This window comes from Dermacentor albipictus, chromosome 2 (genome assembly GCF_038994185.2).
Source record: "Dermacentor albipictus isolate Rhodes 1998 colony chromosome 2, USDA_Dalb.pri_finalv2, whole genome shotgun sequence".
Lineage (NCBI taxonomy): Eukaryota > Metazoa > Arthropoda > Arachnida > Ixodida > Ixodidae > Dermacentor > Dermacentor albipictus.
Genome location: NC_091822.1, coordinates 21,105,973 through 21,123,205, shown reverse-complemented (window position 1 = coordinate 21,123,205; position 17,233 = coordinate 21,105,973). Strand labels below are relative to the sequence as shown.

The window sequence follows — 17,233 nt, the reverse complement described above, 5'->3', positions numbered from 1 at the left end:
ATGGGCCTTGTTGGGTTCCTGGAGATCAACGCAAAGTCGAACGGAATAGCCCTTCTTCTGAACCACTACGACCGGGGAAATCTACTTGGAGGCTGACACGCGTTCGATGATATAAGCTGATCTTAAATGGTGCCGTTTGGCAGAAACTTGCTTACGGAGAACCAGCTGTAGAGGACGTAGTTTCGCTGAGACTGGATGCACTGAAGCTCGTAGGCAAACATCATGGATGAAACCCTTCACAAGTCCCATTTGACCTGAGAACAGATGAGAGAATTCTGCTGGAGTGTTGTGCGGTAAAAACGATGACTGGACACTTGAGTCAGCTGGAATTCCTGACACTTGCTGGCGTGTGACCGAAGATCCTTGAATGCCAATGCCCAGAGCTTGTATTGCATCAAGGCCCTTGAGAGAAGTGCCCTGGTTCGTAATGGGAAATGTCACTACTGCAGCCTTATTGCGGTTCTTCATGACGAACAAGAATTGTCCTGAATGTATTATCTCCTGCTGAGAGTAGTTCTTGAGTCGGAGACTCGAAGCAGACAATGGGAAATCCTTGAAGTGTTCTTTGTACGTAGCACTCTTCATCAGAGACACTGTAGCTCCGTTATGAACAAGAAACTTGAGTGAAATATTTGCAATAAGGACTTCAGCAAAAACTATTGCCGGATGGGAATTTGCTGCTTGAACTGTTTGCACGGACAAGACCGTACTTGCTGATTCTGCTTGAGCAGAAGAGGAAATGAGCCGAGCTTGTGTGAAGGCGCTTGATGCATTTGGTTCCTTGAACAGCAAACCAAAGCATAATGACCCGCATTTTTGCACACACGGCAGGTTATCTGCCTGGCTGAACAGCCTGGATGAGATGCTATGGGGTGGGTTGCTACCGCACCGGTAGCAATGCACTGTGGCTTCTTGACTGGCTTCGCGAAATTCTTGCGGGGTGCCATGTTGGCCGGCTTCCCCAGATCAAGGCTTCCCGCCATGTTGTTGGGCGCGTACTTGAACCTGTCGGGTCGAGGAAGAAGTTCGGCGAGGACTGCCATCTTGAGAACCCAGGTGAGGAAGGCGACGGTTAGCAATGCCAGCTTGCGTCGAGACACGATGCACGGGCAAACCGTTGAAGACGAAGTTCTCTGTGAACTTGTTCGACGCTTCTTCTGATATTTTTGCCTTCTTTAGCGTTAATGAAGGTCCTCCGTAGAGCAGCCTTTCTTTGATCCTTGTAGACTCGACACTTTGTAGGATTTGGTCTCGGTGGGACTCGTCATGCCAAGTGCTGAATGCACTAGCAAGCGCTTCCCACCTAGCAAGACTAGCAAGACGTCATCCCACCCGGGATAACGACGAGTTCAGTGCCGGATTCACGGAACAGCCTCTTCACTGAGTTGGCCAAATGACAACGAAATGCATCCAGCACGAGGATTGACGAGAACGTCAACAGTGCGCCGGGCCGCCGGACCACCTGATATTTTTGCCTTCTTTAGCGTTAATGAAGGTCCTCCGTAGAGCAGCCTTTCTTTGATCCTTGTAGACTCGACACTTTGTAGGATTTGGTCTCGGTGGGACTCGTCATGCCAAGTGCTGAATGCACTAGCAAGCGCCAAGCTATGTAGCGCAGTGACGAAGTCCTGAAAGGACTCTCCTGGCTGCTGTCTTGAGTCATGGAAGATGATTCAATGTACCAGAGAGTTGGTACTATCTCCGTAATGTTTGTTGAAAATATAATGTTTGTTGAAAATATGCAGGATCCTTTCATACGTTGCAGTAGCTGGGTCCACTTGCCACGTAAGGTCATAATAAAAATGCTGCCCCTCGAAGCCCAAGTTGCTCAGTCGATCGGCTTTCGTTCTTTCCTCTGGTAGTGCTTCACCTCCGGTTGCCTGAAGAAACGTGTGAAAAGAGCATTTCCACGTTACCCAAGGTGCAGTAGGAGTGCTGGGTGTAGCAAGGAATGGCAGTGTAGCAGGAGCGAACGTCACGGTGGCGGCGCCGAACAAAGGAAGTAAAGCAGTTGCTGTTGGCGGAGCAGAAGTAGTTGAAGCAAGCAAAGTTTTCTCCATGCCGGAAGTAGAGGAGAAGTAGTAGCATTGGTTCTACCTCGTCGCCAGTTGTAGCACTTCGATGGGGTAACCGGATGTGGAACATACAATGTGGGGCCTAACAGCCAGGGCTCAAAGTGCTGCTGAAAAGAGATGTGCGTTTTTAGTGGAGCCGAAATGTAGACTTAGATAGTGAGCCGAAATGTAGACTTAGATTTATTTCCAGTAGAGGGGAAGGGAACACAGTGCAGCACACAATGTTAGGCGTGGCGTGGCGTTAGCGGTCAACTTGTTAGCAAGTTGTCAACAAGTAGCAGTCAACCCTGCTGAGCAAAGTCAGGTATTGTAATTTATTTTTTGAATATACCGTGTGTGTCTTGACTAATAAAACAACTTTTAGTGTTTTTCACAAGATTTCAATATTCCATGGCTTTGGCAGTAATATTTTTTACATTTTAAGGTTGGCCGGTCATCAAACGACCTGTGGGAAAGTTATGTTTGAGCATTTTTTCCAAGAGTAATGAATGGGGTACTATATCGAGCCTTGTCTACGATAGTTATTTATAGTTTGTATCAGTAGTGCACAGGTGTGAGTTGGTGTCGTGTCCTTTTGTGCAGTCTCTTACATTGCTTGTGCAGGTACGTGTTCAAGCGTCTGCGCTTCCTGGGTAACAAGCAGGTGTCTCAGCTGAGCGCCCTGTTCTTCCTGGCGTTGTGGCATGGCCTGCACTCCGGCTACTACGTCTGCTTCTTTAACGAGTTCATTGTGATGAAGTTTGAGCGCGATGCCCTCGAGGTGATTGAGCGGCTACCACGCCTCAAGCAGCTCATCTACCACCCATACCTGCGACTGCCTCGCTTCCTCCTCCTCAAGGTTTACGTGCTGGCCATGTTTGGATACTGCATTGTGCCCTTTGTGCTGCTCTCACACCAGCGCTACATTGAGGTACGTCACTTGACTACACTCTAGATCCCAGAAGCCACACCCGAGTCATACATTTTGCCAGAGTAATCCGAAGCCAGAAGCACTTGTTTCTGTTGTAAGCAAACAATGTAAGTCTGCTGCCGGAAGCGTAAGCACACTTCCGGCAGCAGACTTCATACCAACAATGAAAGCTGCAGCAGCAGGGGCATGACCTCACTCCGCCAGATTTCGGTCATGCTCCTTGGTCGAACAGGCCTTTGAGTGCTCTGAAAAAACCAAGCGAGTGTGTTTCCAGCAATTGATTTAAATTCCTCAAATGTATGCCAGAGCACTCCTCTAGAGCGCTAATTTTGCTGCAATGTTGCTCAAGTTGTTGCTAAAGCCTTCGAGTAAATTTTAGGTAATGTAAGCATTTTGGAACATTGATATAAGCTAATGTGGCATAAATTGTTTACTGAAACGTCTCACATTTGTCTGTGGTGCGTGTGGATGAGGAATCAACATTGTATTTTGCAGCAGTGTTAGTAGGCTTTTACTTAATGCTATACTTGAATGACAACTGTCTTATTTATTAATATATCTTAACCAACTTTACTCGGCATCTGTATTTTCCTGTGCTGATTTTTGTCCTAAAACAAACAGTTCCTGATACACCTTAGTAACTAGGTTCTTTTGTTTGGAGAAAAACTAACATCTAGACAAAGAAACAGACCATTTGTCTAAAACACAAAAATAATCTGAAATGCCTAAGGTGAGCACTAAGGTATAAACCGATGTTCTAGCTCCATTTGTACTAGAGTTAGTGCCCATCAATGTTGCCTGAAAGAAATGCCATTTTGACATGTGACACATATGACCCATTAGGGAAAAATTCTGAAAAAGAAAAAAGAAAATATTGCACTGAAGTTGGGCTTAGCGCATACTCCATGCATTTTTATTGTTACAACACAAAGAGTGGCGCCAGCCAAAAGAAGACGATTTGATGTTTAGAGGTGGAATCGCTCTCGACAACCATCTTGTTTATGCATCATTGTCTCTCTTGTAAATATTCTAAATACATCTTTGTATGTGACTTCTGCAACGTAACAAATTCGTGAGAGGTGCTGGGTACCCACAAGAAACAACAATGGAGCTCCATAGCGGTCATCACCTCGGACTGGACAACATGACGGATGAAACAGGACCCGACGTGGTGTGGCCCACATCAATGCCTACAACCTCGACGGTTGTGCTGGCTCAGCCGTAGAATCCAGGAATAATCTGCGGCACTGACCACCTCGACTTGGAAGACTGGATCACCACGTATGAGCATATACCGTTAAAACCCGCGTCTAATACGAACCCGCATATAGAACGAGGTGAAATTTTTGGACGCGAAATGGAAAAAAAAAAAGTTTTATCCACGTATAGTACGAGTTACGAAAACTCGCAGAAAACATTTATTAAAATTGCACTCTGCACTTCACTCGCTGTCTTCCTCAGCTGCATTCTCTTCGGATAGTTCCTTGTTGGACATTTCTTCCCAGAGGTACTTCTCTATGCCATCGAGCGCGTTCGAGATGCCGCACTTCTTGAATGCGCGACGCACAAGGTCCTCTGGTATGCTGGCCCATGCGTCCACAATCCACTTGCATAGCGTGGCTGGCGAAGCCAGCTTCATCCGCCCTGTCGGCATCACTGCAGGTTCACCTGAGTGCATCCAATCTGCGTAACACTGCTTGACCGCGTCTTTGAACAGCTTGTTCATGCAAAAATCTAAAGGCTGCCACTGAGACGTCATCCCACCCGGGATAACGACGAGTTCAGTGCCGGATTCACGGAACAGCCTCTTCACTGAGTTGGCCAAATGACAACGAAATGCATCCAGCACGAGGATTGACGAGAACGACAACAGTGCGCCGGGCCGTCTACATGAGACGGACGTTATCCAGTCGAGCACAATATTTTCGTTCATCCGGCCTTTCTCGTGGCATCTCACGACGGCATTTTTTGGCAGCTCCTTACCTTTAGGCACTGTCTTGCGCTTGATGACATAAAGCAGGAGCTTGCGTCCGTCTGTCGTGCATGACAACATGATGGTAACTCACGTTTTCTCGTTGCCAGTGGACCGGACATAAACTTGTTTAGAGCCCTTTTTGTGCAGGGTGAGGGGCGATGGCATGTTGAGATAAACTGGAGCTTGGTCAGCATTGCTGATTTGCCCTAGCTGGAAGTTCGTGGACTTGCGCAGCGAAATAACATGGCGCTGGAAAGCCACAAGCAGCTCTTCAAATGATTCGGGCAGCTTCTGAAAAATCGAAGTTTGGCAGCGTAAGGAAAATCCAGCACGGGACATCATCATCATCAGCCTGGTTACGCCCACTGCAGGGCAAAGGCCCCTACCATTCTTTTCCAACTACCCCGGTCATGTACTAATTGTGGCCATGTTGTCCCTGCAAACTTCTTAATCTCATCCGCCCACCTAACTTTCTGCCACCCCCTGCTACGCTTCCCATCCCTTGGAATCCAGTCCGTAACTTTTAATGACCATCGGTTATCTTCCCTCCTCATTACATGCCCCACCCATTTCTTTTTCTTGATTTCAACTAAGATGTCATTAACTCGGGTTTGTTCCCTCACCCAATCTGCTCTTTTCTTACACCTATCGTTACACCTATCATTCTTCTTTCCATAGCTCGTTGCGTCGTCCTCAATTTAAGTAGAACCCTTTTCGTTAGCCTCTAGGTTTCTGCCCCGTACGTGAGTACTGGTAAGATACAGCTATTATACACTTTTCTCTTGAGGGATAATGGCAACCTGCTTTTCATGATCTGAGAATGCCTGCCAAATGCTCCCCAGCCCATTCTTATTCTTCTGATTATTTCAGTCTCGTGATCCGGACCTGCAGTCACTACCTGTCCTAAGTAGATGTATTCCCTTACCACTTCCAGTGCCTCGCTACCTATCGTAAACTGCTGTTCTCTTCCCAGACTGTTAAATATTAGTTTTCTGCAGATTAATTTTTAAACCCACCCTTCTACTTTGCCTCTCCAGGTCAGTGAGCATGCATTGCAGTTGGTCCCCTGAGTTACTAAGCAAGGCAATATCATCAGCGAATCGCAAGTTTACTAAGGTATTCTCCATTAACTCTTATCCCCAATTCTTCCCAATCCAGGTCTCTGAATACTTCCTGTAAACACGCTGTGAATAGCAATTGAGAGATTGTATCTCCCTGCCTGACGAACTTCTTTATTAGGATTTTGTTGCTTTCGTTATGGAAGACCACGGTGGCTGTGGAGCCACTATAGATATCTTTCAGTATTTTTACATACAGCTCGTCTACACCCTGATTCCGTAATGCCTCCATGACTGCTGAGGTTTCGACTGAATCAAACTCTTTCTTGTAATTAATGAAAGCTATATTAATGGGTTGTTTATATTCTGCACATTTTTCTATGACCAGATTGATAGTGTGAATATGGTCTATTGTTGAGTAGCCTTTACGAAATCCTGCCTGCTCCTTTGGTTGACAGAAGTCTAAGGTGTTCCTGATTCTATTTGCGATTACCTTAGTAAATACTTTGTAGATAACAGACAGTAAGCTGATCGGTCTATAATTTTTCAAGTCTTTGGTGTCCCCTTTCTTATGGATTAAGATTATGTTGGCATTCTTCCAAGATTCGGGTACGCTCGAGGTCATGAGGCATTGCGTATACAGGGTGGCCAGTTTTTCTAGAACAATCTGCCCACTGTCCTTCAACAAATCTGCTGTAACATGATCCTCCCCAGCTGCCTTCCCCCTTTGCATAGCTCCCAAGGCTTTCTTTACTTCTTCCGGCGTTACTTGTGGATGTCCAATTCCTTCATGTCTATGGGCTATTTTAGCTGTTTTCCAACGCACTAGCCTGCAATTGAACTTATCCAAGTGCCACTTTTGTTCACTACCGCTCTTGGCCATCTCATCAGTGCCGCTGGCGTTCAACCCGACCCTCACAAGATTCACGCTGTCCAGAACTTTCCTGCTCCATCTTCCACTGCAGACGTAAGTAGCTTTGTTAAGGCTGTGCCTGTATTTCCATCATTTTATCAAGAATTTCGCCGAAACTGCTCGCCCACTCACTGACTAACTTTAGGGGGGATGCGGCTTTAGCATCGTGAATAATGGCCAAAAAAATCGATTTTTAATAATCACATTTTCAGTTTCTATAACTCTTTTTCTATCTGATTCTGAAATATCATCACTATAAACCACGTAGGAGTACTCTAAAAAATTTGTTTTATCAGCCAAGGTGGCGAAAAATTTTGTGGAAATCAAGAAAGAATGTGTTTTTCAAGCCATAATATCTCTGGAACGGTGCAACCGAGTGCCGCCATCTTGGTCTTGTTGGAAAGCACATTTCTCCGTTTTCAAATCTGCCACTTCAGCTATCTCCTCCATACAGAAACAAGCATACAAAAATCAAATGATTGAAGGTCGTGCCGGAGTCTGCGATTGGCCACGCCCGCCACGTGAATCCAGTGCAGGTTGCCATTGGTCCGGCGCTCGCGTCATCTGCTTGGCTCGTTGCACCTCGCAAGCCTGGAAGTCTCCATTTGCTGTAATCTCAACGCATCAAAATGGACACAACACAGACATCGCAGTGCCATGGCCAATCCCTACATTTGTGGACATCTCAGACCCTCGGCTAAGCGTACCGAGCATCGGTGACGTGGATATCGCGACCGAAATTTGCGGGCGGAATCCTTGGGCATGCGGCAAAGTCTTTCAGCACTTAGTGTTTCAGAATTCGTGACCAAGCACATCGTGCACGCAATCCTCGGACCATGGCTAAGCATTTCACGCATAGGAGTCTCCGACTCGGCGATCAAGCACATCGCACACGGACATCTCGGACCCTAGCCTAAGCATTTTGTGCATCGGCGCCTCCGATTGCGTGACTAAGTACATCGATCGTCGACGCCTCGAGTCCGCATCTAGGCATTTCGTGCGTCAGCACCTCGGACTGTGTGACTAACCACATCGATTGTCGACTCCTCGAGCCCGCAGCTAGTAATTTCGCGTGTCGGCACCTCGGACTGCGTGGCTAAGCACATCAAGTGTCGACTCCTTGAGCCCGCGACTAGGCATTTCGCATATCAGCACCTTGGATTGCGCGGCTAGGGACTTATCGCGTCGGCACCTCGAACTGCACGACTAAGCACATCGAGCATCGACTCCTTGTATCTGCGGCTAGGCATTTCACACTTCGGCACCCGCTGTGGTTGCTCAGTGGCTATGGTGTTGGGCTGCTGAGCACGAGGTCGCGGGATCGAATCCCGGCCACGGCGGCCGCATTTCGATGGGGGCGAAATGCGAAAACTCCCGTGTACTTAGATTTAGGTGCACGTTAAAGAACCCCAGGTGGTCAAAATTTCCGGAGTCCACCACTACGGCGTGCCTCATAATCAGAAAGTGGTTTTGGCACGTAAAACCCCATATATTATTATTATTATTCACACTTCGGCACTTCGGACCCGCAACCTAGCTCATTGCGCGTTCACTCTATTAATATATTGTCACATTATCTCGTAACAATATCTATCATGCCACCCCTTCATAAAGAGAACCTCATCATGAGCTCTGTTCACTAGGGCCCTTGGGCTGGCACAGACACTTGGCTGCAGAAGTGATCGAGGCACCATACAAATGCACAAGCTGGAAAGCACGTAGCAGCTGCATATCTATCACTTGCTCTCTGATCCTAAGTTCCACAGCCATTGTGAAGGGAAGATGATTTGGCAGGCTGCTGAGACACGCGGAGCATTCATTCAGTAGCATGGTCGATTCTACAAAAAAAAAAATGCCTCACTGATTGTACTGGAGACTGCTACCTGCAGGTACAACACTGGTACTATATTCATGCCCACACAGAGTTCTGCACCTCACTTAGTTTGAAACCCAGGCACCACGCTCTTTTTAGAGCAGCAACAAAAAATGCTATAAAATAAGGGTGGGGAAGCGGGGGGGGTGAACGAAGGCACACCAGACCAGAGGCCATATGTACAAGAAGCCCTGCATCATAAAACAACCCAAAGACTACAAATTTGGGGTCTTTTAGAGAACTGAAGAGAAGGTGAAACTTTGGGAGCCAGTTTCTCAAAACTTTCTTTGCCTTTCTGCTCCGTTTCTGGAGCTGATGTCTTTGTTACCGTTTAGCCTATTTTGACTAAGTTTTCTTAGTCACATTCCTTGGGCTACAGTGCAGGTCATGACAGTCTCGCTTTCTTATCTTGACTTTTTATAAATTTATAATGTGGCTGTTCATGAATGAATTTCACAACCTTCAGCACACATTTAATCAATACTCGACAAGCCTTCTATTGCATTCTTTAAGCTCCCCAGGCCCTCCAGAAAGTTTGAGGGAGAAAAATTCCACTCAATGAAATTCAATAGAGTGTTCTCAAGGTATTGCTCTGAAACTTATATGGAAGCATGCATCAGGGAGACATTCTAAACATTTGTGCCAATTTTTATCAAAATTCATGAAGAAACCAGGAAGTTGGTTTTCAAAGCCACAACCCTCCCTTAAGAAGGACGTTGCTCTCACATGGGGTCTTGCTCAAACCAAAGCCTTCCCCACCCTCGTATTCTTGCTCACGGCTCCCCCATTGCTGGCTCATTATGGTCCATCTGCCACCACTGAACTTAACACGGATGCCAGTGGCCATTGAATTGGGGCTGTACTTATTCAGTGTCAGCGTAACAAAGAGCGCATAATTGCATAGGCCAGCCCCCTCCTGTCGCCCACCGAGAGGAATTTTTCAATTACCGAATGGGAGTCCCTAGCATTAGTTCGGGCAGTTGCCAAATTCTGCCCCTACTTGTATCTCCACACATTTCTCGTGGTTACCAGTCATCACGCCTTGTGCTGGCTCTCCTCACTTAAGGACCCCACTGGGCGATTGGGTAGATGAGTGCCTCCAAGAATATTTATTTGCTGTTTTATACCAGCGAGGCCGTTTGCACAAGGGCGCGGACTGCCTCTCCCATCATCTGATAATGATGTGCATGACACTCACTCTTGCATCCTAGCCATTTTTTATCTGCATGACATACGCACTGAACAATGGCATGGCGACTCCTTACGTATTCTCATTGATCGTCTCAATTCTGGACATTCGGAGCCCACGCTGTGCATGTTCGTGCTCCACAACATTCTCTATCGTCGCAGCTTACACCCCGAAGAACCAGAATATTTACTTGTACCACGCCATTTCCAAACATCAGTTCTTAAGCAGTTGCATGACGCCGCTACTGCAGATCACCTCGGCGTTTTGCATGCTTACAACCATGCACAGCACTGCTTCTACTGGCCAGACCTGTACCGCTCTGTGCACCGCAACATTGCATCCTGTGCGCTCTGTCAGCGCTGCAAAAAATATGCTGTGCTGCCCGCTGGACGTGTTCATCCCATCGATGTGCCCTCGGAACTGTTCTTTCGCTTTGGTCTTATTCTTCTCGGCTTTTTTCCGATGTCGAAATCTGGCAATAAGTAGGTCGCAGTCGTGATGGATTACGCCACCCGGTACACAATCACGTTAGCTTTGCAGACAAGTTGTGCAACTGAGGTGGTAGATTTTCTTTTACATGACGTCATCCTCCACCACGGTGCACCCAGGCAGCGGTTATGTAACGGAGCAACCAAGAGTGAAATCAGTCAGAACAAGACAATTTCATGTGTAGAGGTGGAATCGGTCTCTGCAACCCTCTTGTTTATGCATCGTTGTCTCTCTTGTAAATACGTCTTTGTATGCGACTTCTGTAACGTAACAATATTTTAAGTACAAAAATTAATGTTGTAGCTAAAATAGAACTGAAGTAGTTTTTTCTCCAAAATTGCAAGTCTGTCAAAAGTATTGTTTTGAGAAATTAAAGAAACCTTCTAAAGCACTTTTATTGGCACAAAGCTTATAAAATCTTATGGAAATGAAAGGTTTTGGAAGTGTCAAAATGAGAAAACTGAGAATACAATTATTGGGCCAATATCCAGCCTTTAGGTGGAGCTTCACCACTCAACCATTTCAGGCACTGTGTACACCATTGTTTACATCAAGATTGTACATCAACAGTAAAAGCATTGATGAACATAATGATATTGAAAATGTGTCGCACACATTTCTCGTTGGAACACTTTTGGTTGAAAGCGTGCTGCAAGCTAGGAACAAAATTTGCACATTGTTTTAGTTAAACGAGTGGGGAGGTTGACGGTTGGGTATATTTTGTACAGTGTGTATCATAGTATTGTTATGCGCAAAGGAGACTGTTTATCATCCTTATGGATGAAGGGGGCCGTTTACTTTAATTTGCGAAGGTAAGCGCAAGAGCGGCCAGCTGGTTGATGAACTCAGTGTCGTCCTCTTCCTCTCTTCCCACTCGGGACTGCAAGCGCATTCACCGGTCTTCGTTTTCTTCACGCATAACATTCCATTTGTCACAGACGAAGCCCACCAGGCAAGTCAATCCATTTGTCTTGATTGAACTATTTCAAGCGGGTGACATGGATCACTCGGGTCTTGGCAGCTCTTCTACCACTCGCCTTGAGACGAGCTATGTTATAGGTGACTTCCGTGAGTCTGTTAATAATAACGAATGGTCCATTGTAGGTGGCCAAAAGCTTTTGGCATAACTTGCATTTCCGTACTAGAGTCCACAGCCAGACTAAATCACCAGGGCGATAGGTTACTGGATGGTGGCGAATGTCATAGCATGCTTTTGATCTGGTCTGCGATGCCAAAGTGCGCAAATGAGCAATACAACAAGCTTCTTCAGCAAAGCAGAGAGTCTCTGTAACAGTAGGGTTTTCGTTACTGCAGAAAGGGAAAACAGTGTCAATTGTGTGCCGGGGTGGGCGTGCGTACAGCAGGAACAAAGGGCTATAGCCGGTAGTCTCGTGCTTGGCGATGTTGAATGCATACATGATAATAAGCAGTACGTCATCCTAGTTCTTGTGGTCGGATGAAACATACATGGATAGCATGTTTACAAATGTTCGGTTGGTGCGCTCCGTGAGCCCATTCGTTTGTGGATGGTATGGTGTTGAGTGACGCAAGTGGGATTCACACAAATGGAGCTGCTCCTCTATGACATCCACCATGGATTGTAATCCACGGTCGCTGATGATCATGCGAGGCGGACCATGTTGCAGGATGACATATTGCAGCAGGAATGTTGAAATGTCAGTGGTAGTTGCGGAGGGCACGGCCGCCGTCTGGCAGTAGCGTGTGAGGTAGTCTACGCAAACAACTGCACAACGATTTCCATTGGCTGATTTTGGAAAAGGGCCCACAAAGTCAATGCCCACTTGTTGGAAATGCGTGCTTGGAGGCGAGATCGGCTGCAGGAGACCAGCTGGAGCAGTAGATGGCCATTTGTGGCACTGACATTGCATGCAGCTGGTTACATACATCTCAACAGACTGTCGCATTCCAGGCCAATAAAAGCATTCCTGAATCTGGTAGAGCATCCTTGCCGAACCGAAATGGCCAGACATAGGGTCATCGTGCATAGCACTCAAAATCACTGTGCAAAGGCTCTCCGGTACCACTAGGAGAAAACGTGCACCAGTGCTGGAAAAGTTCTTATACAGGAGTCCATCAGGTATACGGAAATGGTTTGCTGCTGTCAAGGCTGTCATAGCGGTGAAGAGCGGTGTTAATTTAGCGTCTTTTCGCTGTTCGGCCTTGAAACAGTCGAAGTCTGGAAAACGTGGCGACACAGAAGCCGATCGAAGTCATCGGCGTCGCAGTCCGTAGTGCCAAGTGGCATACACGAGAGGAAGCCTGCACCAGCGTGTTATTGACCGCTCTTATTAAGAGACGGTAAAGCTGTATTTTTGCAGTCGAGAGCGCCCAGCGCGCAAGGCAGCCGCAAGGGTCATGAAGATTCACAAGCCAACACAATGAGTGGTGGTCGGTGACAACTGTAAAGGGGTGGCCGTACAGGTAAGAACAAAACCGCTGAACTGCAAATATTACCACGAGGCATTCTTGTTCTGTGACGGTGTAATTCTGCTTGGGCTTACTTAATGAGCGACTTGCATATGCGATCACGTGTTCGCAGTCACCGTAGCGTTCAACTAGGACGACACCAATACGTGTGCCACTGGCATCCGTATGAAGTTCCGTCGAAGCTGAAGGACTGAAGTGTTGAAGAATCGGTCGTGACGTCAGCAGAAACTTCAACTGATGAAAAGAAGAGTTGAACTCCGGAGTCTGCTCAAAGGGGATGTCCTTTCGTAGCAGGCATGTCAGCGGATACGTGACATTGGCAAATTTATGAATAAAGCGGCGGAAATAGGAACAAAGCCCCAGAAAACTACGAAGCTCTTTGACAGAGCGCGGTGCTCTGAACTCTTCAATGGCTGCTGTTTTCTGGGGATCAGGACGGATGCCCTCCTTATCGATGAGGTGCCCAAGCACAAGGGTTTGGCAGTCTCCGAAGGGCATTTCTTGGAGTTTAAAACTAGGCCAGCATTTCTGATGCAGTTTAGGACAATATTCAGACATGCGTTGTGTTCACTGAACGTGTGGCCAAAGATGACGACTTCGTCGAGGTAGCACGTGCAGATCTTCCCCTTCAAATTGTGCAGAATAGTGTCCATAAATCTCTCGAAAGTCGCCGGAGCGTTGCACAGTCCAAATGGCATCACCTTAAATTTAAAGAGCCGGTCAGAGGTTACAAAGCTAGTCTTTTCCTTGTCCTTAGGATGCATCTGAATTTGCCAATAGCCGGATCGTAAATCTACTGAGGAAAAGTAAGAGGTGGAATGAAGGCAGTTTATTGCGTCATCAATATGTGGGAGTGAGTACACGTCCTTTTTTGTTACAGCATTCAAACGGCGATAGACGATGCAAAATCTCCAAGATCTATCTCTTTTTTAACAAGAATCATTGGAGTTTCCCACGGACTCGCTGACTCCTGTACGACTCCTTTTTTCATCATTTTGTTCGCTTGTTTGTTGATAATCTAGTGCCCTGATGGTGAAACGCGATATGACTTTTTGTCTAATCGGATTTGCCGAACCTGTGTTGATGGTATGGCGTGTTCGAAACGCGGGGATTGCAGGTGTTTTGTCCTTCTGCGCAAAGTCGCATACTGAAACGTTCTTCGAAAGCACACCGACTAACGTTCGGCGTTCACTCGTGCTGAGCGATTTATTTACCTTGAAAAAAGGGCCGTTTCCGAACCGTGGCCATCAGGTTCTTCCGGCAATCTGCAAGTTCAGCCACTGATAAGGACGCGTGTTCCCTGAGGAAAGCTAATTTCATGCCGTCTGGTAGTATAATGGGCTCCTTAGAACAGTTTACGGTCTATAAGCCAGTGCGTCCGCCTTTGATCGACGCCGCACAATGTGGCACCAACACATTCTTCTTCACACAGTTAATGTGCATCAATTCTATGGTAGCATCGAAGCTGTTGGAATCGGCGCCGCAGCCACAGCGGGAACACAAACCACACAGTGTAGTTTGCGATCTACAGGGTTCTCCATGAGTCATGAGGGAATCCTACCACTTATGAATACCTTCCCTGTGCGGCAGTCGACAGTAGCACCACACTCCCACAAGAAGTCCATGCCAAGAATAAAATCATGGGTCGACCGAGGAATAATTACAAACTCTGTCGTAATAACATGGCCTCCCAAAAACACGTCAGCACTACACACACCAATAGGTCGCAACGGCTTGCCCCTCACTCCACAGAACTTGGAATCTTTGTCCCATTTAAACAAGACCTTTCACCCTAACACGTGTTTGAAAGAGACGCTCATGACCAAAATTGTTGCGCTTGTGTCCACCAGAGCCATCACAGGTCCATTATCTACAAGAACGCACACCTTATTTTTAAGCATCAACACAGGAGGTATTTCTGTCAGTAGCACGTCTCCAGCGACCTCACCTCCATCGGCCACGCTAGCTAGTTTTCGGGTGATGAAGGGGACGTGTTGCGACGCAGCGGTGAGGGAGAACGGGGAGCATGACGTTGCAGTGGGGGTGTCAAACTCCTGTCAGATGCCGGCGAGCGATTACGGGAGCTTCTCGGCCAATACTCGTCGCCAGATGATACGTGTGTTGGCCACGGGGCACCGTTGGGCCGTTCGGAGGGCTGTGAGAACACTGAGGGCTGGCCATACCACGTGGTCATACGCTGGTTGCAAAACCGTGATGTATGATCCGGGACACCGCAGGAATAGTACACTGGGAGAGGTCAAAACCTTAGTTGTTTGTCGATGAACCGGATATTATCATTTTCCGTTGTATAGTCGGTTGGTTCGTGGCATGTGTCGCGACGATACATTGGGTGACGAGAAGCGTTGAGCATGTTGGTCATAGCGCGGAGTCGGGGCATATTGTCATCCTCGACTGTGGGGCTGTGCTGTACTCTAACGGACGCTGCACTAACCATTGGTTGCCAAGGGGCCGAATGTGGCAAAGTCATAGCCTCATGTGACGTGTACATGTCATGGTGGTCAGCAGTTGAATGCACCATCTCTTCGGGCCGGGAAAGTTCCTCGTGGACAATCTGTCAGATAGTTGAAGGAAGGTCGAGGCAAGAGCTCGTGTCCACACTGGGAACCGTTGTAACGTTTACCCGCAGACCAAACTTTGGCGTAATCCCACGCATCTTGAGCGTTTCAAAAGTTCTCCAATGCCAAATGACGTCGGACACAGAACTGAGGCTTTACTTTCCAATCAGAAAATTGTACACATCCTCAGCCACTCCTTTCAGCAAATGTCCAACTTTATCTTCTTCCGGCATGCGAACACTGACCACCTTGCATAGCTTTAACACTTCTTCGATATATGTGGTTGGTGCATGTCTCACCTGGTAGCTGTACCCATTGCGAGAGTGTCTGCTCCTCACGCTTCTTTTTGGCGACTGAGTCCCAAAACACGCCTTTAACCCATCAACAAAAAGTTCCCACGTCGTAAGCGCGTCCTTGTGGTTCTCGTACCACACGAGTGCGGTATCGGTCAGGGAGAACATCACATTTGTGAGCTGAGCGGTTGAGCAGCTCGTGTGAGCTGAGCGGTTGAAGTGGCTCGTCCACTACAAACAAGTGAGCAAGTAACCACTTGCTCACTTGTTTGTAGTGGACGAGCCACTCGTCGGCACCTTCCCCCGCTTTGCCTCCGAAGGTGGGTGGAACTTGGTAGTATTGCAGTGGACTACTAGGCACTGCCGTCGGAGCGGCTCCTTCTTCTGGCATGTCAAAGACTGTCACGGCTGATGGCAGAATGCCGGAAAGTCAACAGCTTAGACGAAGCTGCAGCAGTGACGGCCCTGTTGTTGTGAGTGCTACCCCGCACCTCCACCACTTTGTTATGAGCTAAGTAGACCGTTTATCGCCCTTACAGATGAAGGGGGCCGCTTACTTTAGGCCGCAAAGGTGAGCACAAGAGCGGCGAGCTGGTTGATGAACTCAGCGTTGTCCTCTTCCCACTCGGGACCGCAAGCACGTTCACCAGTCATCATTTTCCTCACGTGTAACAGTATATATGACGGGTTCACTTCATTCATTGTTTTTCACAGTGTGTTGCACCAGCAATCATTTTCAAGTGGCTGGATAGGTGTTTTTCATGCATACTAGCCCTGAAATAGTTTGTTTTTGTATATGATGTTCCTGAAGTGAGTTTTCACAGGCAGTCTACATTCTGTAAACTTGACAAAACTGACTAACGAATTGAAAATTCTTAATTTATTCTGCAGCTGTATGCTTTTTATGATTCTTAAAATGTAAGGAAGTTGGTGAATGTAAGTTTTCAGTCAACAGAAATAATCGGCACCTGAATAGGTCGGCTAATATACTTGCACAACAACGAAGGATTAGAGCTGAAATGCGGTGTTTTGTGAGGTTACAAGTACAGAATGATTGAAAAGAGTACGAATAAACCTAGCACACACGGGTACTTGGTCCATGTTATCCTTCCTGCAATTTTCTTAGTTCTCAGTGTTCTTGATAGGAAAGCTAAACTCTGCAACATGTGCTTGGTTGAATTTTGACATGGCGATGACATTTATGTACCTTTATGCAGGCCAAATACTACGCTTCCGCCCCTTGGTCTACCTGAAAGCTCCTTGAATGGTTGATTTGTTCAGAAGCCCTGAGATGAGGTCAGGGACGGAAGTAGGACCATCTTGCGCCAAACCGTCGAACTGCAGCAACCTGTGCCAAAACTCTAATTTCGGATGAAGTCGCCAAATTTAGCAAGACGTGCATGTTCAGTGGCAACCACACAGATATAGACATGC

General features: G+C 47.1%; 1 protein-coding gene across 1 annotated transcript in view; it reads left to right on the top strand.

Annotated features, from left to right (window-relative positions):
• Positions 1 to 17,233, top strand: part of nes (lysophosphatidylcholine acyltransferase 3 protein nessy) — a 281,768-nt gene that overhangs the window by 247,601 nt on the left and 16,934 nt on the right. Inside the window, exon 11 of the mRNA XM_065426665.2 lies at positions 2,679 to 2,985. Coding sequence (XP_065282737.1) covers positions 2,679 to 2,985 — 307 coding nt within the window. The remainder of the gene's footprint in view (positions 1 to 2,678; positions 2,986 to 17,233) is intronic.